At 40.5% G+C, this 24,150-nt stretch overlaps 1 protein-coding gene across 9 annotated transcripts in view; it reads right to left on the bottom strand.

Annotated features, from left to right (window-relative positions):
- Positions 1-643: 643 nt before the first annotated feature.
- MGA (MGA, MAX dimerization protein) overlaps positions 644-24,150 on the bottom strand; it is a 61,951-nt gene continuing 38,444 nt past the window's right edge. For 7 of the 9 annotated variants that reach the window (XM_027706654.1, XM_027706660.1, XM_027706650.1 and 4 more), the window contains 9 exons: positions 21,973-23,669; positions 11,638-11,762; positions 10,247-10,298; positions 8,444-8,629; positions 7,642-7,753; positions 5,938-6,171; positions 4,680-4,856; positions 4,087-4,239; positions 644-3,082 (listed from right to left, as the gene is read on the bottom strand). In XM_027706654.1, coding sequence (XP_027562455.1) covers positions 1,782-3,082; positions 4,087-4,239; positions 4,680-4,856; positions 5,938-6,171; positions 7,642-7,753; positions 8,444-8,629; positions 10,247-10,298; positions 11,638-11,762; positions 21,973-23,669 — 4,037 coding nt within the window. In that variant the 3' untranslated portion in view covers positions 644-1,781. The remainder of the gene's footprint in view (positions 3,083-4,086; positions 4,240-4,679; positions 4,857-5,937; positions 6,172-7,641; positions 7,754-8,443; positions 8,630-10,246; positions 10,299-11,637; positions 11,763-21,972; positions 23,670-24,150) is intronic. The other 2 variants (XM_027706676.1, XM_027706685.1) reach the window with 2 other exon arrangements.

The raw sequence follows: 24,150 nt of genomic DNA, 5'->3' as shown, positions 1-24,150 counted from the left end.
AGATAAGGAAACACCCAAGATACGTGTATTCCCTGATGGATCTAATGTAGACATGGATCCAGAAAATGCAGCTTACTGAACAGGGCATATGTTTGCTCTGAGTACAAACATTGCTCCCTAACTGTGGAAGAACATCACTCACAACACCTGCACAACCTCAGCGCTGGAAAGATGAAATTCCTGTACTGCATCACCAAAGATGGGGCATTTGGAGGGTGGGGGTGATCCCAGCTGCTGTAGCTGGAACAACATAGAATTACATTCTTAAACATAAAGCAAAATGCACCATCAAATTCTGTATAATTTTCAATTTTCATGGCAACATTTTTTACCTTTTTGGAGCAGTTAAAAAGACCCCCAAGCACACCATATTTACAAACCTGATAGGAAAAGATTGTGTTTACACTCATTAACAAATCCTCTCTCCTAGGCTGAAAACTTCATTTGTCAAGAAAATTATGAAAACAGAAATTGTGTACAAAAATATAAATATCTTTACAGTTTGGAGGCCCTTCACATCCAACAGTTAAGCAGTGAAGAGCATCTACAGGTTACTGAGTAAGCAGTGGTAGAGAAGAATAAAAAATACATCTCATGATTCAATACTGCCCTTTTTCCCTGGTAATGAGCATTTTTGTTGACATTTTTTGCTATACACAGCTTGTGCAAATGCAGTGAGAAACCTCTGAGTACCTTTCCTGAATTCATAAAGAAATGAAAGGTTTGAAAAGCTGTACACATATTTTCATATATACATTCACATATACACCTTGCTCACTTATGCTAGGCTACAACAGTCCTGAAAGTGTTCTGTATTTTTCCAAAGCAACACTTGGCATCAACACTCCTGGCCACCACATACATCTTGAAGAATGACAGAAGGAAAAAAACTAGGAACTGGGAAAACACTCAAGCTACTTCAGCATTGTATTTAAAGACGTAGCAATGGAGTGTCCACATTTGCTTTCAACTCTCTGTAATTTTTCCTTACAGATGTCCATCAAAGGAGGGAGTACTTGTCTGGGAGCAGGAGGTGAAAGCGAGGACAGTTTTATTAAAGTTAACATACTGTCCTACTTCTAATTACACTGGGAAATATATTTTTCTTCCCCAAGCAGTGAGAGTCAGACATTTATTAAAATTTTCTGTGCATAAGCTCCTAAAACTAATATCTGCTAGAGAACTATCTAGCACCAAAGAAAAAAATCCTTTGCACTTACTTCAGCCGTCTGCACAGTCTGATTTCCCTTCCGCTTAACAACTTCAAGAGTAACTGCAACCTGATTTCTGCACCTTTATCATATTCTGCAAATACTAAAACCACCAAATGTGAACAATGCCATTTCTGCATAGATAATTTACATGGTATAAAAACATGTAATCCAGATTTCTTTCCCCAACAAGTCAGCTGCCTCCCTACTGAGGAGAGAAAAAAAAAAATCTCTTTCAACAGCCTCAGTTTCTAAGTCCTTTGAAAAACTATTTCTGTGAAGGATCCAATTTTGGGAGGATACCATGTGCCCAGCAATCGTTATAGATCATCTTATTTGTTTTGAGAAGGGGAAGGAGAACACCCAGAATAAAACAGTGAGGTAAAAATATGTCAACATGCTGAAGTTTCATAATACTTATCTCTCAGTTTGGGGCCTGCCCCTCAGATGAACAGAGTGTTGATGCCTACAGAAAACAAGTGTTGCTGACAATGGAAGCTGCTGAACAATGACACTGGCTCACTCTGCTCCACATCTCCATTCCAGTCTCTGATAAAAAACCCCCTTCATTTATTTGCCTGCTGAATTTGAAGGCAAGATCCCAGTAGTATTCAATTTCGTAGCCACAGGTGCTAATGTGGGCATCACTTTGTTATCCTGTCCTTCTTGAAGAGTTGCAGGCAATGAAGTTTTTACCCCACTAGGTGCCAGTTTTCCAACTACAGGTGCCAATAAGGGCATCACTTTATTACTCTGCCCTTCTGAGTCCACTGGCAGACTTGCCACTTTTAAACCCAGTGGTGCCAGCTTGGGCATGGGCCTCCATGAAGTTTCAACATTACTGGCTTCTGGATTAGCCTTCATCTGCAAAACTGGTGGAGTCACATTAGTGGTATCTGACAAGGTTGTTACAGTTTTGCCATTCCCACCACTGGTTACAGAGAGATTGGAAAGTGGATTCTTCACTTCAGCACCTATCACTATCTTTAAGACATCTGCTTCAGCTGAAGGCTCTCCAGAGATCTTGTCCCCATCACTAAGGTCATCATCTTCCAGATGCAGCAAGAGAGGGCTTAAAGAGCCACCACCCTCTGGAACTTCAGAAAGGTCCTTAAAACTGCCTCCCAAATGGCCAAACTGGAAGGAAGACCCATCCGCAGCAGAGAGATCACTGGCTGTTCCCCGACGAGCTTCTGCATCTTTACGAGAGAAATCTGAGTTGAGAGTGGTGGGCAGTTCTGACATAGCTGAAGCATCATCATTCAGCTGCTGATTGAGGAAGGCGATCTCATTGAGCAGCGAAGTGAGGGTTTCATCAGTGTCATCGCTTTCCTCAATGCTGCTCAGTATCTCACTTGTATCCAGGTCTGCTTCCTCCATTGCAGATGCTACTTTCCTCAATTCCATTTCTATCCTGGAATCTTTGATCTGCAGCTTACGGAATGGCATTTCTTTAGATTTTAATCTTTCTCCTCCAGGATCACTGTCTTTCCTCCTGGCTTGGCTTCCTACAAACTCTCCAATGCAGAGCTTTTTGCTGAATGACTCTGAAGGTTCTTTTGTACGTGGTATGTTCCGGAGTTGTGGAAGGCCATCTTTATTTTCAAAGAAAACTTTTGTAGGACCTGTGGCATTTCTTCCATCTCCACCACTGTCTCCTGGACATGGTTTGACTGTTTCTTCTGAAAGGATGCTATCACTCTTCCTAGTTTCAAGAGGTGCTACAGCCAAAGATTTCTCAGAAGCTGGAGTACCTGCAGCTGTTGTCATATTAGAATTTTTGTTTCGGTTCAGGTTTAGATTCATGCTTGCCTCAGCAGCCAGTGATGTTACATTAACAATCTTTGGCATCATGAATGAATCTTCGCTTTCTGCAAAACCACATAAAGCAGCATCCATCAGGATACATGTTAACTGCAAGGTAATTCCTAGTTAAATATAATTTGCCTACTTTCAGGTCGTCCTCAAGTAAACTGCTATTCACAATTTAAACTGATTACACAGGTTTGGTCAAGTGAAGCTTTAACACAGCAACAATTAAATTTTCAACTTGTAGAACAAGAGCAAGCTCCACAGCACTTCCTGCCCAGTCCTGTCCTGCAGCAGCCTGGCACAATGCAACTAACTGTAATGCTTAAAGTTCTGATGGTGATGCACAAGGAAAACAGAATGACAATCTTCCCTCTTACTGTTTTTTCATGCTTTGCTTTTATGCTCACATCTTGTGCACTACAGAGGAATTTCAGGGACTAAACAATTACTTATTTTCTGCTTCCAAGCAGTTCCCTGTTATTAGCACTCAGATTTTTCCCAGCCCCAAATCTGAAATGAACTTTCCTTTTTCATTGTGACCAAATGACTACAGTCAAGCAGAAAGTAGGTGACTTGATTTAAACACAACAGACAGCAATCAGCACACTGCTGGCAGGAACCTCCCCATGCCTAGATCCACTACCAGTATGGGGTCTTGAAAAACAGCTATTCCACAGGCAGCAGAGCTGGCAAGGTATGGGAAGGGGTTATGCCAGAGTAACAGCCTGGATGGGCAAAGATTTTCAGCAGCCATACCACCACTCTGCACTGCACCTTCCCCAGGAGGATGCATTACACTAGGGACGCATTTCAGTCTCCACTTATTCTGACTTTGCTGAGGGCAAGGAGGCTCAGTGAGGTGAAGGAAAGTTAAAAAGCTCTCACCTATAATCCCCTAGAGGCCCCTCTAAATGGTTCAAAACATTTAATAGTGATTTTCTTTGAATACCCAGACAATAATACTTATCATTACTTCCTAGTGAGAAAACAATTTACCTTCCGTTTTGCAAGGATAATGTACCCTGCATGCAAGCACAGAGATCCATGAAAACAAAGAGTTTACCTGAATGGGGCATCGCAGCTGATACCGCTGTTGAGGGCACTGGATTTCCAGGAACGGTCGACAGTGTAATGGGAATGGTAGAGTTAGTAAGGATTCCTTTTACTTGGACAGGAACTGTTGATCCTGGCAGTTGAATCATCACAGAAGTAATACCTTATGCAAGAAAAGGGGAAGGGGGGTGAGGTGGAAATAAGAGCCTTTCAGATACTCAGTTAAGCCTGGAAAATAAGAGCTGTGCACTTCTAGGCAAGACTTTACTTATTATAAGGCTTTACTTATTATAATAACACCTTAAAGTAGTAAAAATAGAAATACAGACTGGTTATGCGATTAGGAATTCTTCCCTACGTTTACCTAATTTGTGAACAGCAAAAATTTAACATGTTTTACTTACCTGTTGATAAATTGATAGTTTGAATTAATTTCATCAAATCTCTCTTATAAGAGCCAGGTTGTACCTCAGTCAGTTAAGTTGTAAAAAAATCCGAAAAATTAAAGCAAAAATTAAGTAACACATTACTTTGTAAACTGCTGTGCACATCCATGAACAGCATTATACTGATATTCATTAACATGTTCTCACATGATCATACCTGGTTGTGCTGTCATGGTAGTACCGACAGCTCGAGGCTTTAACTCGGCTTGCAACAGTGTGGAAGGAACAGCTGCTACCTGTCCTGGGACCAGGGGGCTCTTCAGCGTAAGCACCTGCCCCTGTGGAGTCATCACTACGCTTGCAGCTGTTAGGGTAAGAGAGGCTGAGGAGTCCTCTGTAAAAAAGGAAGTATGCAAAACACCAATTTATTCTGGCATAGCACCCTTGATGGCAAACAGCATCCTGCAATCCAGCATTAAGTACAGTTGTGGAAGCAACTCCAGCCAGAAGGTTTACAAAGCCCAGAATAAAAGCTGCTACAGACGCTATGCAGGCTCCAGGAACTGCACCTACACAGCTAAAGACAGTTTATACTATCTCTTCATGTAGTGTAACAATCCTAACTCTCCAGACTGGCATCCAGATCAAATATCAGAGCAGTCTGGCTGAAATTACAAAGGGGACTTGGTTCAGTCCAAAGAAAGCAAGGAAGTTCTCTCATCACATCTGAACTTTGATGCCAAACTTCCCCAGGACTGGACAAACATTAAGCTTGGTAAACCAGAATGACCAGTTGTTTATAAAAGCCCAAGAATACTTCAAGTAAGGTCTACTTAATATTTCCAAAACAAGAAACATCACCAGATCTCCACAGAGTATTGCAGTGGTACTACCACAAAAGTTTGGATTTCTGTTTTCTTTTGTTCCTTCCTACATTTATGGTGTGAAGGTCTCCATAAATGCCGAACACCACCAATTCTCAGCTCCAAAAAAATTCTCAAGTGTCTGATAACTCTGTCATTTGATTTAAGAGCAAGTTTCCACCACCTCAAGAGCTAGCTTGTTTGAAGAGTGAGGTTTTAAAAACTGAATCAATTCTAGCAACTCCAGCATTCTGGGAGTTGAACTTAAAGTTTTGAGTCAGCAGAAAAAGTACCACCTTTGACTCTCAAAAATTACTCCCAGATTGCAGTGATACTCCCAGAGACCAAAGGACAACTTAATAAGAATTTACTTCCCATCATGCTGAAACTCCAAAGTCATGTTCATCTGAAGATCTCAGTAGTGTTGGTCTCATCCTTACTGAACGCAAATGGTTTCCACACCTATCACATGGACACTTCCTGGTTCTATACACAAGTCTGTTTCAAGAGTGAAGCTGCCTGCACAAGCCACCTGGCATTTTGTCCTCCCAGGGGGTGCTGCTTCAATGCCTGTCTCCGCCTTATGCAAAGCATGCATCCCTTTTAGCCCACCTGTGGCGCGGACTCCTCTTCTGGCAAGTATCAATGGCTTGCCTCTTCTGTTTGTCATTGCTATCTGGGTCGGCTCTCTGTGGGGAGCAGAGGATCCTTCTTGCTGTGTGCTAGCAGTTGAGGTTGCAGCAGATTTCTCTGGCTCGGGTTCTTTCTTTTTTTTTTGGGCTTCTATTGCTTTTTGTTTGGCATAAATATATTCCAGTTTCTTCAGGACAACCTCCTCTGTCTTTCCTACAGAAAAATTATCACAGAGTCAGCCTATCTTCAAATTTTTTCCAAAACTAAACCACCGAAGACAGAATTAAAAATCCATTGACACCATACAATTACTATATAACAGATAACCACCATCCCCATCAAGTAAATAGCATATTTAGTATCAGAGGGAAGCAATTACCTATTTATTCCAGTATAATTTTTTCCTTCAGAAACATCAATACATTTCAGAATTTATCTGTCACTTTAAAAAGCAGAAATCAGCTTGGACAAGAACAGGCTCTTGCTGAACAAGTACTATTTGAAAACACCCACAGCTATGAAAAATCCTCCCATCTCTCTTATGATGAATGTACGACTACTGGATAAAATGTTACTTTTACCTAGAATGAAATTTCTTGGACTAATGGACCCTGTTATTCAAATTCATGTATAGTTTACCCTTGCCATGAAAATTCTAACCTTGGACAAACACACAAATTTTATATTTCTGCAGATGCATACAGTTTAATATGACCAAAGTTGAAGTAACTATACTAGCTTGTTTTCTGCTTAGTTTTTCTGTCTATATTTAACTAATTCTCCTGAGAGAGGACTTTTTCCTCATCAACTTTGAGGCACTTCACTAGGAATGCAAAAGATCTGATAACTACTTTGTGAAGTTATTTGCTTTCATTCTTTGCCCAAAAGGCCTCTCATAGATTTCTGTATTACTAGGCCTCCCTAAAACACTTCTTACATTTTTTTTTTAAGTGAAGTACCTCAAATACACATGAACTGGTTCACATAAATACACTATATTTAAGTATCCTTCATTTCTACTTTACAGGTATTCTCCTGTTTATGTTCCCAGCCTGTAAGAAGATTACAGGAATAATGTTTTGTTTTTTTCACACATTTTGGCACTGGCTGAAAATGTGTCACAGCATTCCTACACCTCCAAATGAGACAGAAAGACACAGCAAGTACAACATGGTTTTGGCTTGAAATGCCTGGATGAGCAGCAGCTAAGACTCTACTGCAGTTTTGTTCTACGGACAGAGCTGCCAGCACTGGTTGTTGGAAAAGCAGTATTATTTGCAAAGCTATGAAAGGAATCAGAAGTTTTGGTACTGACCAAAGACAGCTGTGTACAATTGTGAAGGACTGAGCAGAAAAATCATTTCAGGAACTGACTTTAAATGACAGAATGAAGTCACACCATCACTTGTCACTCCCACCCTTCCAAAGGAACCCAAGCCCCTGGCTCGAAGCACAAAGATAATTCTACACTTCCTTTGCGCATGATGGAAAACAAAAGCAGTTCTTATCAGCATGAAGAGCCTATCACTGAGTCAGGGCCTAGCACGACTTCGTTTTGCAGTGAGTCTAAATTTTATGTGAACTAATGACATACCTGGATCCACAGATTACTCCACTCATTCCCACTCCTAAAAGCCTTTCCTTTCATTATTACAACTAGTTTGTATCCAAAACCAGTCTCACCTGAAAGCGTGGATACTTTTCGAATCAGACAATCACGTCTGCGTGTCAGTAAGCTCTTCTGTGCAATAAACTTATCTGCCTGATCTGTCAGGCCTTGGATTTCTTCAAAGGCCTAGAAAAGTATGAGGGAACTGATTTATAAGCCAGTGACACAAAAAATAATAAAATCATTTTCCTTCTCAGAAACCTTTACAAAATTTTAGACATTTTTGTAATCCCAAAAACACAGGACTCAGAAAAAGCATGAAATATGGAATGCCAGCTTTCTCTAAATGTAGGTTGAAGAGTGATAAACATCTTATTTGTCCCTCCTCCAAAGTTCAACAATTTTTAAGAAAAAATCCCGACTTTTATCCCACAGTTTCTAGTTACAGATGACAAGCACAATTATATATATCTACAGATTATATTTTTGTTTCCTGTAATTTACAACTTCTCAATTAAGTTTTTAGTGTCAGTATGATACCTAATGGAATGCTATCTTCTGCAACATTCAAGAAGTAAGCCTTCAATGGGTTTCAAAATTTCCTGATGTGCACAGTAAACCGTTAAGGAATTAAGACTTAACCGTCCATTATTCACAAGGAATACAAGGGGAGGGCTAATCCAAAACATGCGTTTGTGTCATCAAGATTAAGCTTTTAGGAATACAGATTCTTTCAGATATTGTTTCATTCTAGAGCCCTGCAGAGGTGACAGAAGTTCTCTATTCACGGGGACTCACTTGATGAGTTCATACTAGTGTAATTACTCTGTACAGATTAAATGATTCTCTTCCTCACTTAAGTTTCAAAATACTTACCTGCTTGAGAATGTAGCATTTGGAGACCTTGGGAAGATTCTGCAACCCCAGAACTTTCTTTAACTTGTCAAAGAGACCTCTCATTTCATTGCGTCGCCGACGTTCATTTGCTGTGTGTGTCTGGCGGTAATGAGCAAAGGCTTCTGCCTGAGACTTCAGCTTTCTTTTCCAGGTCTGATGTTTCTGCTGGAGAAGTAACCAGATTGACCAATTTAAATAAAAAAGGCAACGTAATGGCAAAAAATGTTCAAATGTAAGCATGTTTTACAATATTTCTACAGACACCTGAAGATTCCATGTCATACTATCCTGCTACTATGTCTTCATGAAAGTTCAGAGTCAGAAGCACACGCAATAAGAAATGAAATGCTGACCAAAGAAGTGACCAACAAAATCATATCAACCCTGAAGGAAAAGATCATGAGTCCCTTCTATTCATAAGCTTTTATTTTTTGCAATACAAGGCTACTTAGACAAACCATGGGATTACAGCAAAATCATACATGTTTGAGCCAAATATTTTTTGTTGTGTGCTTGTCAAAAAAAAGTCTACTAACGAATGAAATAATCACACCAAATATAGGAGACTTGAATTTTTCCCTGAAGTTAAACTAATTGGATTTCCATTTTCTTTCACAGGTTCATATGGGTTGGGGCCAAGAGACATTGTAAGTAAGAATGTCGAAGACGGCATTGACACCTATCACCCCAGACATCCACCAAGAAACAGAATGTGGCAAAGAGGCTCTGGTTTTCAATTTGCTCAAATTTCTAAAAAGACTGACAGACAATAAGCAAAATTACTAATCTTTACAGATTTGAAAGTTTGCTGTTTCGTCATTACTCTTACAGGTTTTGTATAATTATGCTATTTATTTAATGGGGAAGTAATTAACGCAGGTTTCTGGGTAATTTTAGGTCTGCTTCAAACCTCAGCCTTCTGGCCTTAGAAGGAATCTGAAGACTGTCTCTCAATATCCATTTTGTCCTCACAGGACAGACTTGAGTACAGTACAGGTGCATCTGCCCCTCTGTTGGGCATTAGGTTCCTTTGAAGGAAGGGCCTTACAACATAAATTTAAGGGCAGAGTGGAGGACACATGGAGAAGGTGAGACAGGCAGAGCAACCCGTAACCCATCTCGTCTCAGGCAAAGGCTTACATAATAGAGCAGACTGGTGTGCAAGACATACAACAGGTTCACACTACACCCCAAAGCCCCACCCCACCGCAGTAGGTAGCTCTAGAGCTGACATCAAATATATCACAGACAGTTATCAAGGACAGTTAGCAAAACTGGCTTCAAAGCCACCCTCAAATACAGTAGAAAATTCTGAAGGATTGCAGTGAGTTTTGATTTGAAAGGATTCTGTGATATCTTTAACTTGCCTAAATACATTTTGTTTGAACTCTTGTTTTCAGAAACCCTGCACCCAAGGCTATGCCTATATAATCCCACATACTGTCTTCTTATACATGAAAGTATTTCTTATTATTTTTAGTGTGCTGTAAAAATTACTTATGTCAAGAACACAAAACCTAAGCAAACACAGTCATAAATAAAACACAGATATTCCTCCCATAGATAAAGCTGAATCTGAAGCCCACTGATACCAGCAGCAGTCCTTTTGCTTGAATGAGATATGGACTGAGCACCCTCCCTGCATAAACACATTTGGTTTCTTGCATTTAATCACAAGTATCTGGAAGGCAGATAAATCACATTAAGAGTTGCCCTTGAGATGAAAATTTATCTTTAAAATGGAAGTGTGATACCAAAAGGAAAGAGAAGAGCAAAATATACCTTCGTATGTTTTTCTGATAATGTTTCATCCGAAGAATTAGGAGGATGGTATCTGGAAGAAAGGTAAAAAGTTTTTCCCAACACTACTCATCTCATATACTCTATCCTCATTAACTACATTCCAACAGTCTAGAATTGCTCGTTTTGATGCCTTGAAATTAACTTTTCTTTGTATAACTGCATGAAAGCAGGATAATGTTGAGCTTTCTCAAGGAAGTGAACTCTATCTCCAATGCCATTATCCTGGAAATAATTGAACTGTTCTGAAAGCTGTGCAATTATCTCATAGTGCTAAAGACAAACTATTTCACTATATGCCAAAGAGAATAAATTCAGCCTGTGACTGTTAGCTGCATAAAGTAATTTTTTAAATTATGTTTTGGTAAATTACATTTTTTAAGAAAACAGATTTAATATAGATGGCACAGCAACCCTTCCACCACCAAGAACCACCATCAAAATCCTCACATTTATTACTATCCTAATATATAATAACAGCAGCTTCCTCATATCTCAGGAGCTGCAAGAAAACAAAGAACACACACATTTGAAAAATATTTTTTACAAATCGTGACATCTGTTCGTCACTGAAAGATCTTCATAATTTAAAGCAAAGTCACTATCTAAGGATAAAAGTGGAGCTGCATCTTTAAAAGAGGGGGGCAGGAAATGAACTATCTGGGAGGTATATAGCATAACCAGTTTTTTCAAAGTTTCGACAAAAAAATTCTTCAAACAAAAAGAACTATTAAATGAAACATTCCCCATTCATTTGTTTGGTGCAACTGAGAAACAGCCATGACTATCATTACGTACCTCAAGTAAGCCATGTTTTTACTTTGCATTTGTCACTATAAATGCAAGGGAAGCAACAGTAACAAAAACAACAAACCAAAAAAATAAAGTCAAGCTATCCAACCTTAACAGACTATATGTCAATAAGAAAATACTTTCTTTGCTCAGGCAATGGCCCTAAAGACAAAGCTTTCATTCACAAAGTCAGGGATTAACCCAATGACTGTTCCTGCCTGAATTCCACCAGCAAGAATAAACAAAGCTTGCAAAATCACGTTTAAAACAATGATGACCCCGCTCATATTCAGTCTGCAGGAAGGGAGGCGATTCACTCAATAATTTTACATAACAAGATACACATCCCCATAAACAAATTAATTAGAGGGGAAAAAAAAGGGCTAAGGTACCTTGAAACTGCTCTTAGTTCTGACAGCACCATCCTCACAGACACTGGGAAGCACCAGTGCTCAGGAAGGCCTGACAGAAACCTTGCTTTATCTTGTCATCACATTAAACCTGTTGCTTACTGGGTTAATTTGATGCCAGCTAATCAATAAAATACACAACTGAATGCAGTGCTCTCCAAGGATGCTTACTTCTGTTCGGAAGGTTCGATTTTAGCAGCTGTGGCCTTCAGACGGGCAATGTTAATCTTCTCTGAAAGCTCCTCCACGGTCTCAATGTCCACCTGCTCGTCATCCTCTCTGTATTCACGCACATCCTGGAACAGTTTTTGTTTTGTTTTTTTTAAATGAGTATCTACTTAGCAATGGCGCTCAGGCCAACACCGTTTCACTTCAGTCTCAAATGAGATTACATTATAACATTTAGAACCATTAAAGAATCAACATCTCCAGCTACACTGGCCAACAAAAAGTGCTAAGAAGGTGGTTATTTTAAGTGTCGCCTCCAGGAATTCCTCCCACTAGCAACTCTGTAAAATGAACTTTGGTAAAGGCAGAACCCACCTCTATCATTTATGCTTTTACCATGTGTGACAGAAAAGCTTTCACGTGGCAGAGCTTTCCTGCCTCCATTTTGAAGTAAGATTAAACTTCCTTTACACAATCTACTACTGTAGACTCCTGCTAAGTAACTTTTTCCTTTAGAAAAGTTAAAATAGTTATCACCTTAATAATGGTCTCTCATACCTAAGACAGCAAAAGTCAGAACATCATACAATCAGGCTTCTTTAGGTCATAGAATAAACTGCTTACATGATGAAGAGTATGATTTTGGATCTTCCCAAAATGCTGCCCAATCATTATTTTAAATACTTATGATATTCTGAAGAGTACTTTTTCTCCATGCTTGCCTGACCAAGAAAACTTGTTACTATCCGTGAAGACAGAGAACAACTGCAGTGCTGTACCAACTACAAGACTTAATCATCTATCTTGTGGCCATTTGCAGTACCAGGTGATACCCCCCCCAAGAAAACATGCCTATTCAGCCAATTTTTTTCTATTGTAGTTTTTACTCAAGTTTATTATATTATAATATTTGGTCTGATTACAGAACGAAGAACTCTTTCTCCTCAAGCAAGAAAATGTAATTATACTTCCATTCTGTACTTTATTTCACCCACTTCCCTGAACTACTCAATCCTGCCCTCCTCCTATTACTTCCTTCTGACTTTCCTTCCTTCATTCTCTTTGTGCTTCTTTTCTTTCCTTTTGTGCAGTTGCAATCTCCTTCTCAGAACTGAATACTTACCTGAAATTGATGCAAACAGTTAATCACAAAAAACACTAAGGGAACATATGTATATATAAAAGTGTGTGTCATAGGTTTACTTGTTCTAAAAAAACCAAGGGAGAATTTTTTTTCTTTCCCCTACATCGCTGTAAAAGAAAGATGATGAACGAGGGAGGGGGTGAGTGTTTGCCTAGGGTGATTGACACACACAAAGGAACTAGCTAGCAGATCCACATTCCAGGCTGACAGCCCTCAAAAGGGGGTGTGTGTGGTGTGTGTGTGTGATGAATTGGGTTTTTTTCCCTCTCCTCAGGAAACGGCAGGCACTTCACTTTTGCCCTGACTCAGGGAGGGGGTGTGTGTGGAAAGGCTCGTCAGGGTCATCTGGCTGCTTCTGGCCGCGGTTTGCCTCCGTTCTCCTGTGCCCTGTTCTGTCCCCAGCCCAGACTTGCTCAGATTTCATCAGAGAGGCTGACCCTTCTGTGAAGGAACCTTTGGGAGAGTCCCGGCCGGAGCCAGCCACCGACAGCATGAGTTTGCAGCAAGACTCCCTTTTTCCCCTCTTTTCTCCTTCCCCTTCTCGTTGGGGGCAAATCTCCATTTTCGACTTCTCCTGCGCACCAGAGCCCCACACAGCGACCGCCAGAGCCCAACAGCACCCCCTGCTGACCAACACCGAGAAACTGCAGGCTCTGCTCCTCGAGATCCGACAGCACCCCCTGCTGATCGTGGTTAGAACTGCACCAAAAGGCAGAAAGTACTGAACTGTTTCCTTTTTGAAGGGGGTTTTTGGGTACAGGATTATTGTTTAGTTGTTTTCGTGCTCTTTTGTTGTTCTGCCAATACACATATATCCTTTAATAAAGGGCTGTTATTTTTTTTTCTTTCTCCATACTTCCTCAATTGGAGCCTCTTAATTTCGGATTTACAATTGTTTAGAGGGAGGATCTTGGTCTTCCTCATAACTCATTCTCCTTAGGAAAACACTTCAGTCTCATTAAACTGAGACAATATGTATATATAAAAGTGTGTGTGTGTATACAGTACATTTATTCTAGTGCCTACATACATACACACTCATGTATGCAAGAGTGCCTGTAGCATCTCCCAGGCTTTTAAGATGCAGCATCCTCTCCCTCGTAAAACCACTCTTAAATATTCCAAGTCTTCCATCACCATCCATTCATATCATGAGGAGTCCTACAAAGTGTTGGCATTATAGATTCCATGCAGAAAGAGGTATAAACTTCTAAACTACTCACTTGCAGAGAAGCTGACACCTCTTCCCATACTATGAAGTATCAAGATATTACTGCTGAAACAAAGCAAAGCAGGTTTATGAGCTATAGCTGCTAGATCTGAACAGAAAATCATCCTTACTTCTACAAGCTGCTATGCACACTCACACATTACTTATTATCTCTGTGCTTGTAGAAAGTCACATCTTTTGAAAAAGAAAGAGCAAGGAGAGTGACCTTAGATGAGAAATTACTGGCCTTAGGAAACTCTTTCTTTCCACACATGCTGACTTATAAGGCACCATTCTTCCCTCCCCAGGAAAGGAATTCTGATCTCTGGTGAGTTCTGCATTTGAGAAGGAAATAAGTTTTATTTCTACTACTGCTAACTTCTGGGGTTTCTTGCAGCTTTCCTTCAGAGCAGCTATGCCATGATAGTTTTTGTATGAATATGAAGAGCAGTGTGGAGACAAAAGAAATTCTCATCTGACTCTAAAAGTATGGTGCTGGCACTGGCAGGCACTTAAGGAAGTACTGTCTCTCTCTCTCTGCATTAAAACCCACAAAATTCTAATTTTGTCCACCTTGTAAATATTGCCCCACATAGCAAGAATTGTTAGCACTGGGACCACCTGGTGCTAACACAACACAGAGAAAATGAACTCCTTTTACCAAGGAAGCAGCACATCACTTGGAACTTGACATGCTGGTCAGGAGCTACATATCACCAATGCTCCCCAAGGAGAATGAAAGTAAGGAGATAACATGTCCCTGGGACATTGGCGAGGTCAAAAAAATACCGCTTGCAGTCTAGATCCAGAACACATATGCAGAAGCTACTGAAATTGTGACCGAGTTAAGACTACACTGCATTTCAGCATAGGTATTTCAACAGCTTTCAGACACTGCCTGTGAACAGTAGCCAGAGTTGTTTCGTGTTTGTCAAGTGGCTCTATACGCTTACAGAGTCCTAAAAAAATCTATGTTCTACTACATAAAAATCTCACTTGAAGAATATCACTTATGCAAACACCCAGCAATTTTTCAACAACTCCTTCTCATGCTTACTCCAAAAATTCCTTGGCTGAGGAGAAGAATACAAGCTTGAATCTGAAATAAAATTCTATTAGCTGGTAAGCATGGAAGGCAGGGAAAGCAGAAGAAAAGAAGTTGGAAGCCAGGTCCTGCCCTTGGGTCACAACAACCCCAGGCATCTCTAAAGACTGGGAGCGGATTGGCTGGAAAGAGGTCCAGCAAAAAAGGACACAGGGGTGCTGGTCAACAGTGGCTGAGTATGAGCCAGCAGTGTGCCCAGATGGCCACAAAGGCCAACAACATCCTGGCCTGTATCAAGCACAGTGTGGCCAGCCAGGACCAGGGCAGTGACAATCTCCCTGCACTCAGCACTGGTGAGGTCACACCTCAAATCCTGTGTCTGGTTTTGGGCCCCTCACTAGGCAAAGACACTGAGGTGCTGGAGCATGTTCAGAGAAGGGCAACGAAGCTCATAAAGGGTCTGGAGCACAAGTCTTACGAGGAGCAGCTGAGAGCGTGGAGTTGTTTAGCCCAGAGAAAAGGAGGCCCGGGGAAACCTTATCTCTGTCTACAACTACCTGAAAGGAGGTTGTAGCAAGGTGGGGGTTGGCCCCTTCTCCCAGGTAACAAGTGATAAGACAAAAAGAAATGGCTTCAAGCTGAGCCAGGGGAGGTTCAGGTCGAACATTTGGAAGAATTTCTTGACAGAAGGGTTTGTCAAGTGTTGTAATGGGCTGCCCAGGGAAGTGGTAGAGTCGCCATCCCTGGAGGTGTTCAAGGAACAACAGGATGTGACACTTAGTGCCATGGTCTAGTTGGCAAGGTGGTATTCAGTCAAAGGTTGGACTTGGTGATATTGAAGGTCTTTTCAACCTTAATGATTATGTGATTCTAAGATACCAAAACTGCAATATCTCCCAGACACAGACCTTCTGTAGAACTATAATAGGTGACATAAACCTGTAGCATAGCTGCTTCCACAGCCTTTTTTTTAATCCTCCTGAGAGTCTGACAAGAAAAGTATCATAAACCCAGAGTTTTAAAAAAACTGGCCAAACAAAACCAGTTCAAATAAAGATACTGTTTAAATCACAGATCAGATACTTGCTATTATGTTGAAAATACTGCATGTAAAAGAGGTACAAGGGAACAGAGATCTATTTCTTTATACAAAGAGCACTTCTCATTCCTACCTGCTCTCCTGGGTCATTCATAAAGCCATCTTTATGCTGAAAGCCTTCTGATACTTTCTCTAAGCTTTTCCACTTTACACAGTATAATTTCTGTGACCTCTACATGCAAGAAATGCATACTGTTTTTCTTCAGTGGGCAGAACTACTCTGTCTAAAATACATTTGGATATCATTACACTGCAGGGAAGGTGGTCATGCAGGGTAGTTCAAAAGATGATACAATCCAGAGAGTAAGGGAAAAAAAAATGAGGAAAAATTATCTTACCGTAGAAACACTGTCAAGGTAATGCTTTTGAGTGCTGATAAGTTACACTGGGCTAATCAAAGGGATGATAGCAATTATCCAGTTAGAGCTCTTCTAGAACTGGAACTTTCTACATGCTATCGTATTAGAAAAATGGTATTCAAAACCCAAGATGTGGCAAACTTTTTCATGAAAGATGGGCAAAAAAAAGAATTAAACACTGCTGACCACCAAGAACTTCACCTATTTTAAGTTTATGCATTCTAAATGTGAATATATGCAAAACAATAAGTTTTTTCATTCTTACATCTAACCCCAAAGGGCAAAATGCTTCTGGGTTGGTAAATCTTTGCTCTCTACCTCTGAAATCCTAACAGGAAAAGTATCAGAATCATGAAGATAGGCAGAAGTCCACTTAAGTTCTGACATTAAGAACAGCTATTCCTATGTAAGTACTGTCAACCTGTCTTAGGCTGAACCCTGTCCATAGCCTAGCATAATTTTTGAAGATGCTTGTGGAAGCCCTACCTTTCTAGCATCAGTCTTTCCAAACTACTTCCTGCAGTTACATAACTTCTAAATGCCTTTGAGCTTCTAAGGGCAAAACACCCCAAGGAATGAAGACACCAGATGAGCAATCCCACCCTACAAAAGAAGTTCTAAAGTTAGTATGGAAATGACAGCTCTTTTCCCTCCCTGCTTTCCATTGCGTGTTTCTAAGCTCTCTCCTCTGATTCTTCTCTGTCTGTTCCTGGTAGCCTAAAGCCCTATTGCTGGTTTCTAATGAGCAAATTGCCTGTTGGTAGAGGATCCTCAGTGACAGCGCTGAGAAAGGAGGTTAGATGACAACAGATGTCATTAGACGTTACCCAAGCAAATGCGTAATTTCATGACCAAAAGCTGAGAACATGCAAGAGATTGTTAGAACTTAAATTGTCCCCACAATATATCACTTTCACTTTTTATTAAACCACTATTTTATAATAATTCATAATAGTTCCTTATTATTTCAATATTCACTTCAGAACAAGAATGACTGAAAACCACTATTAAATAACACTTAAAATACAGTAACTTGCCAGACATAAAAGCTGTGTTTAGACTAGTACACTAAACTGTGGGACTCTTATTTGTAGCATTAAAATACCAGAACAACCCCTGGTGTGGTTCTGGCTTAGGCCAACAAGAATGCGTGTGAACAATTAGGAGACACAGCCTGTAACTTAGCCCAGGCCAAGCAGTCCTTCTCAACAGGAACTTTGTGTGTAATCATCATGCCATGGAGATCAAGAGTTTAACATCATCTCCCAGGTGATCTCCCAACAACAGGTCCTGATACTGATCTCTCAGAAGGTTTTATTCATATTATCAAACCCACACTGATTAACCCTCCTAAGCCTCTCTTGATGCAGTTCAGGGTAGGAGATGCAAAAGGGCAAATATACCATCTCAGGAAGTGTCTCTCTTGCTGTTAAATAGAGGAGGAGACTGCAAGAGTCTCTTAAGTCAAAAACTCAAAGTCAGCACAAGGTAAGAAGGTAATATGAAGGGCATTGATATGCAAAATTAAGAACAATTAAGTCTTTACAATGAGAACCAGTGTGGAAAAATGTACTAAAAGAGAAAGTAATAGCTACTGCAGGAAAGTAGCAATCATACTGACTCTGACAATTTCTCACAGTTTTCTGAGGTTTTAAATGGCCATTTCCCGAGCAACTAAAACCAGTCCACATTCCAAACTGGTAGAAAAAGAGCTGTCATAAGTCTTTCCACTAAACAAAACTATTAGTGGACATGCATGTACTCTTTGCTTTCATGTTTCCACTAGCTTATTGAAATGGATAAACATCCTATACTAGCCTGTTTACATGATCTGACTTCACCCAGTCTGACAAACAATAGTAGCTCCGCCTGTCTTGTAAGCACTACACTAAGAGTACATACCACTGAAAAATAACACACATTTAGATTCAAAACTGAATTCTCCATTAGGCATTGACATGCTAATTAAACTTGCAGGTAGTACAGACTAACAAACCGAAATTCCAGACAGTTTTTACAGTCCTCTGAGATCTCATTACTCAGCTTTATTGCTCTACAATCAAGGCTAGCTTACTTGTGTTTGTGTGAGCTTGTGGTGAAGACATACCCTTAGATGGTTTCCCAAACCTTATTAGTCAAAACCTGCACAGTAATTTTCTTCCAAAACAAACATTTCTTACAATCTCAAATAATTACTTTTTTGTTTCATCATCCTTTTGCAGGACAAGAGAAAATACAGTTTTAAAACATCAACCTTGATAACAGACTACTTTGTGACCTAAATATTATTGTCGGTTTACAAACAAACTCTGAAGACTATCACATCTGTAAAGCTTATCTGACATCAGGCAAGAATTAACCATGGTTCTCAAAGCTTGATGATAACTCTGCTCAAGTTATTGAAGGATACAGGACTTATCAAACTGTCACCACCCAAGTGAAGACAAGACAGCAACAATTCAGTTTTCAGCTTGAAAGAACTTCCAAAAATAACATCTGCTTTCAGTTTGCTCACCTTCATGCAGCTGAGATGCTATCATCTTGTCTGAGAATAGCAAGATGGAATATGAACTCATTAGTCATTTTTTCTGGAAGTTAAACACATTCTCTAAAAGCCCGTTGCTGACTTAAATTGAGTTACTCGGATATGGCTATCATAGAATAACAGAATATCCTGAGTTAGAACAGACCCACAAGGATCATCAAAATCCAACTCCTGGATTTTGTGACTCCCTCGACTGGCTGGTGATGCTTTGCCTGATGCCCCCCTGGACACAGATGGCCCTCCTGGCTGCCAGGGCACTGCTGACTCATATTCAACTTGCCATTGACCAGGACCCTCAGGTCCCTTTCTGGGGCACTGCTTTCCAGCATCTCATTCCCCAGTCTGTTTATACATCCAGGGTTGCCCCAATCCGGGTGCAGAATCTGGCACTTTCCCTTTGTTGAACTTCACATGGTTGGTGATTGCCCAGCCCTCTCATTTGTCGAGGTCTCTCTGCAGGGCCCCTCTACCTTTGAGGGAGTCAACAGCTACTCCCAATGTAACGTCATTGGCAAACTTACTATGCCTTCAAGTCCTGCATCCAAGTCATTTATGAAGATGTTGAAGAGCACAGAGCCCAAGATGGAGCCCTGTGGAACCCCACTAGTGATAGGGTGGGGTTACCCCATTCACTATTACCCTCTGTACTCGACCTGTGAGCCAATTGCTCACCCACCACATGATGTGTTTATTTAGCTGGGGGATAGACATTTTGTCCAGAAGGATCTTGTGAGAACAGTATTGAAAGCTTTACTGAAATCCACATAGATTATATCAACTGGCTTTCCTGGAGCAACTAGGTGGGTTACCTTGTCGTAGAAGGAAATCAGGTTTGATAAGCAGGACTTTCCTCTCATGAAGCCATGCTGGCTGTGACCAATGACAGTGTTGCCTTTTATGTGTTTTTCAATAATTCCCAAAATAATCTTCTCCATAACTTTACCAGTCACTGAAGTGAGACTGACAGGTCTGTAGTAACCAGGGTCACCCCTCCTGCCCTTCTTAAAAACTGAGACAACGTTTACCAGCTTCCAGTTGACCGGGACCTCTCTATATTCCCAAGACCATTCAAAAAATCATTGAAAGAGGTCTTGTGATGACATCAGCCAGCTCTCTGAGTACCCTCAAATGAATCCCATCAGACCCCATAGACTTATAGGGATCCAGCTAGAGAAGCAAATCCTGCACAAGTTCAAGGTTGGCAGGGAGTATAACATTCTTGCAGCCATGGTCCCCCAGCTCAGGGTTCTAGGGCTCATCATCAGTGTTGTAGACAGAGGCAAAGAAAACATCAAACACCTCTACCTTGTCTATATCCCTGTTTGTGAGGTGACCATCCTCATCCTGTAACAGGCCAATGTTATTTATGATCTGCCTTCTGCCATTAACATATTTTAAAAACTCATTTTATTGTGCCCCATGGTGCTGCCCAGCTTCCACTCCAATTGATCTTTGGCTGCAAAGATTTTCTCCCTGCAGTGGTGAGCAACACCATTGTAGTCTTCCCATGTCACCTGACCTTGCCTCCCCTAGCCACACACTTTCTTTTTTCACCTTAGCTCCAGAAGATCCCTGCTTAACCAAGCTGAACTTCTGCATTGCCTCCCTGACTTCAGATTTTGGAATTGCCTGATCCTGTGCTCTTAGGAGGTGGTACTTAAAAAGTGACCAGCACTGATGAATCCCAGCACCTTCAACAGCATTTTCCTTGGGGACCTTACTAACTTGTTGCCTGAGCAGCCTGAAGTCTGCTCTCCTCATATCCAGGGTTGAAGTTTTGCTGGCACTTTTCCTCCTGTCATGAAAGATTTTAAACTTGATTGTTTCATGGTTCCTGTGGCCAAGATGGCCACCAATTGCCATTTCACTCAAGAGTAACAGATCAAGGGAGGAGGGCACCTTTCCCAGCTGGCTCTCGTAGTACCCGTACCAAGTTATTGCCCAGGTGTTTTAGGAAATCTTCTGGACCTGTTTGTACCAGCTGTGTGGTTAGAAGACAAAGAACTCTAATTAGATTTTCAACTGCAAGAGGACTACATTAACACAAAAGGGCTAAAAGAATTCTATACTTTCAAATTCCTAAAGAAACTAACATAATCTGTCCTCTTTTTCTGTTCTTCAATTCTCTTACAGTTTAACCTTTCTCTCTCCATTTGTATCTCATCCCCAAAAAAGGCTATCTCATTTCTTATGTCCATTTGACTGACTTACAAAACCACAACTTTATAAATTTTAAGTAACAATGCACTGTTTTAAATCACACAGTGATATATAAAAAAACGTATTAAGGAGTTACCATTGGATTGCTTTATTTTAATTTTTTTGGTTAAATCTGATGGAAATTCTATGAGCATTAAAACGTAAATGTATCCTAACTACACTAACCACAAAGCTTTACCCTTATTCTCTGACTTTTGGAGTAATTTGTTTTCTATCACATAGGGAATGACAGCTTTCATAAACTATTTAAATGTATTACTAAATTTCAAAAAGAATTTAAGGAGGGATTCAAACATTCCTTCCAGAAATAAATGTTAACTAAGGCTACAAAAACTAAGTAGAAGGAAGCAGGTTAAAATAACAGAAATACTAGACTACCTGCTACATTTTTGGATCATAAGTCATATTACAAGGAACCAAGTTACTTGAGTAAATACTGGAGGAAGACAACCTGCAACAGTTCTATTACAGATTATTCAATATAACTCCTGTTATCTGAAAAATGGACAATTTCTAAAAGGCCACTACACTGCCACCTATGAAAAAGCATGCAACTAAGAAGAAATAAAAGACATTCCCACTTGGAACCCCGATTTAGACTTTCTAAAGAAACTGAAGTCCAAAACACAAACATCATACCCTTTCAAATCCATGGGTTATGACATGTTAGTTGGTCAATTTAAAAAAAATCCCTTCATAAATAGTTAAATGCTTACCACTTTTTCAACATCTATTTCCTCTTCACTTGGGAAGTCAGAAGCACCATCCAGCATCTCATCAGCAGAATCATCAGTTTTTTCATCCTCTTCTTCTTCCTCCTCATCTTCCTCTTCATCCTCTTCCATATCATCAGCAGTTATATCAATAGTGGGCATGTAACACTTTCTGTGTGCCGTCTGTTCTGGTGGTGTCATGAAGTCACTTTCCTCTGATGTATCAGCTCTGTTACCCACCTCGTTTCTATTTTCTAAAGGGGGTACAATGCTAGATATTTTGCTCCAAGAACTGTTGACATGTGTTACAATATCATGACCTGGTTTTATTTCTTCTGGAGAATCAAAAGCATTTTGTTCTTTGTTGTTACTGCATTCCTGCCTAGCTAGGTTTTCTTTGCCTTCCTCAGTATTGACTGTATGTTCTCCTCCTGAAGCGTTATCTTGCTCTTTTGCAGAACTGATTTCAGATTTACTTCCTATTTTCTCTCCTATGCTTTCTGCTTTTGCAGAGCCCTCGTACTCCTTCCTTTCCATACCTGGCTGTGCAGCTTCATCCCGACATTCTTGTTTGTTCTGGGGCAGTTCAGTCCCTCTTTGTTTGTCGTCGTTCTCCAGCTGTGTATCTTGCTCTGATTGACTCTGTGACTGCCCAGAACTTGCTTTCTTGTCCTCCTTCACCTGTGTCTGTGCATCTTCTTCCTGCTCTTTTACTGGTTTCTCTTCCTGTTCAGCATTTACTTGTTCATTCCCATGGTTCTTTAACAGGGTGGTCTCCCAATTTCCAAGACTCTGTGGATGTGCATTATCCAGAGGAGCAACTGAAATCTGATCTGATGACCCACAAACAGTTTCAGAATTAGCTGAAACAGCCTCCACTGCAGTTTCAGAACTGATAGAATCCTCTTTCTCCTCAGAAGGCCCTTTTTCTTCTTCATCATTTGGCTTCTCACTGATGTACGAATGGTCAGATGATACAACATCTGCAGAAACATCATGCTGAGAAGAAAAGCTATCACCACAAGAACTCTCTAGCACCTTTGAGTTCTCTGCCATCTCTAATGCAGTGGAATTTCTATCACCACTAGGTGTGATTGTGCCAGATGCTGACTCTTCAGCAGTATTTAACTGGTTAATCGACAACTCATTTTCTTCTTGTTTCCCATCTGAAACTGTGACCTCAGACTCTGTAACTTCAATGTCATCTGAGCATGGAGCCTTCCCATTCTCCTTCTGCTGAGCAGCACCTGAGTCCTCCTTCTTGCATATTTTCCTGTATTCCTTCTTCATCTGAAGAGACGCAAAATGGTGAAGAACGGAGTTTGGCACAGTCTTCTGTCCTGGGAGTTGAAGTAAAGCAAAACTACCAGACTGTAAAGGTATGAAATTAGTGGTGGTAGCCGGCAGACCACCCGCGCTGCAGGTTACATTAGACTCAGAGGCTGTTTGATTTGTGATGTTGCTAACAGCAGAGGAAGAGATCCTCAGAGTCAGAGTGCCTGACTGCGACACAAAACTTGTTACCGAAGGAAGAAGAGAAGATGTCTGAGTGGCTGGGTTAGATGGAGGGGATAACTTGGGTACTGCAGTTTGTACAGCTGAATTTGTGGCATGAGAAGTGGAAGACACAGAGGAAGCGGGAGACACAGGTGACTCAGGAGGCTTAGAAGGTGCAGGCAACCGGATTCCTACCACAGATCCTGTAAGGGAAACAAAACATCAACTCATACTTTCTCAAATGAACTTTTTTCTTTCAGTTTTAGTATTTGATGCTGTACTAGAAGCAGACAGCACTCTCAAGGATCACGGTGTAATCAGGACAAGTTCTCAGTGAAAGAGCTGGTCCTGCAGAGACATATAAACTTCAATTTTTTTAAGGAGCACCCCAATAAAACACATGAGGTGGCCACTCTAAAACTAACAGTCTTGCTGGTAAGTTTTATCATTAAGCTTTTTAATCAGAAAAGGCACTGCATTGAAAGTCCTCTGCATTTTACTTTCCCATTTATTGCAAAACAGGGAAATTGGGATTTTGTTAAAAAAAAAAGTATTTAAATTAAAATCTTCGCCCCCACCCTCAAGAAAAAGACTTCCACACGGAAAAAATTGTGTCAAAATTACACAATTAAACCACAATCTTTTTCACCTCAATGAACTCTTCTGCAGCATTTCAATACTCCA

This window comes from Neopelma chrysocephalum, unplaced genomic scaffold (genome assembly GCF_003984885.1).
Source record: "Neopelma chrysocephalum unplaced genomic scaffold, ASM398488v2 Primary Assembly neopelma1_24, whole genome shotgun sequence".
In the NCBI taxonomy this organism is placed as follows: Eukaryota; Metazoa; Chordata; class Aves; order Passeriformes; family Pipridae; genus Neopelma; species Neopelma chrysocephalum.
Note: the sequence above shows the minus strand (reverse complement) of the source record. Positions and strands in the feature narration are given on the sequence as shown.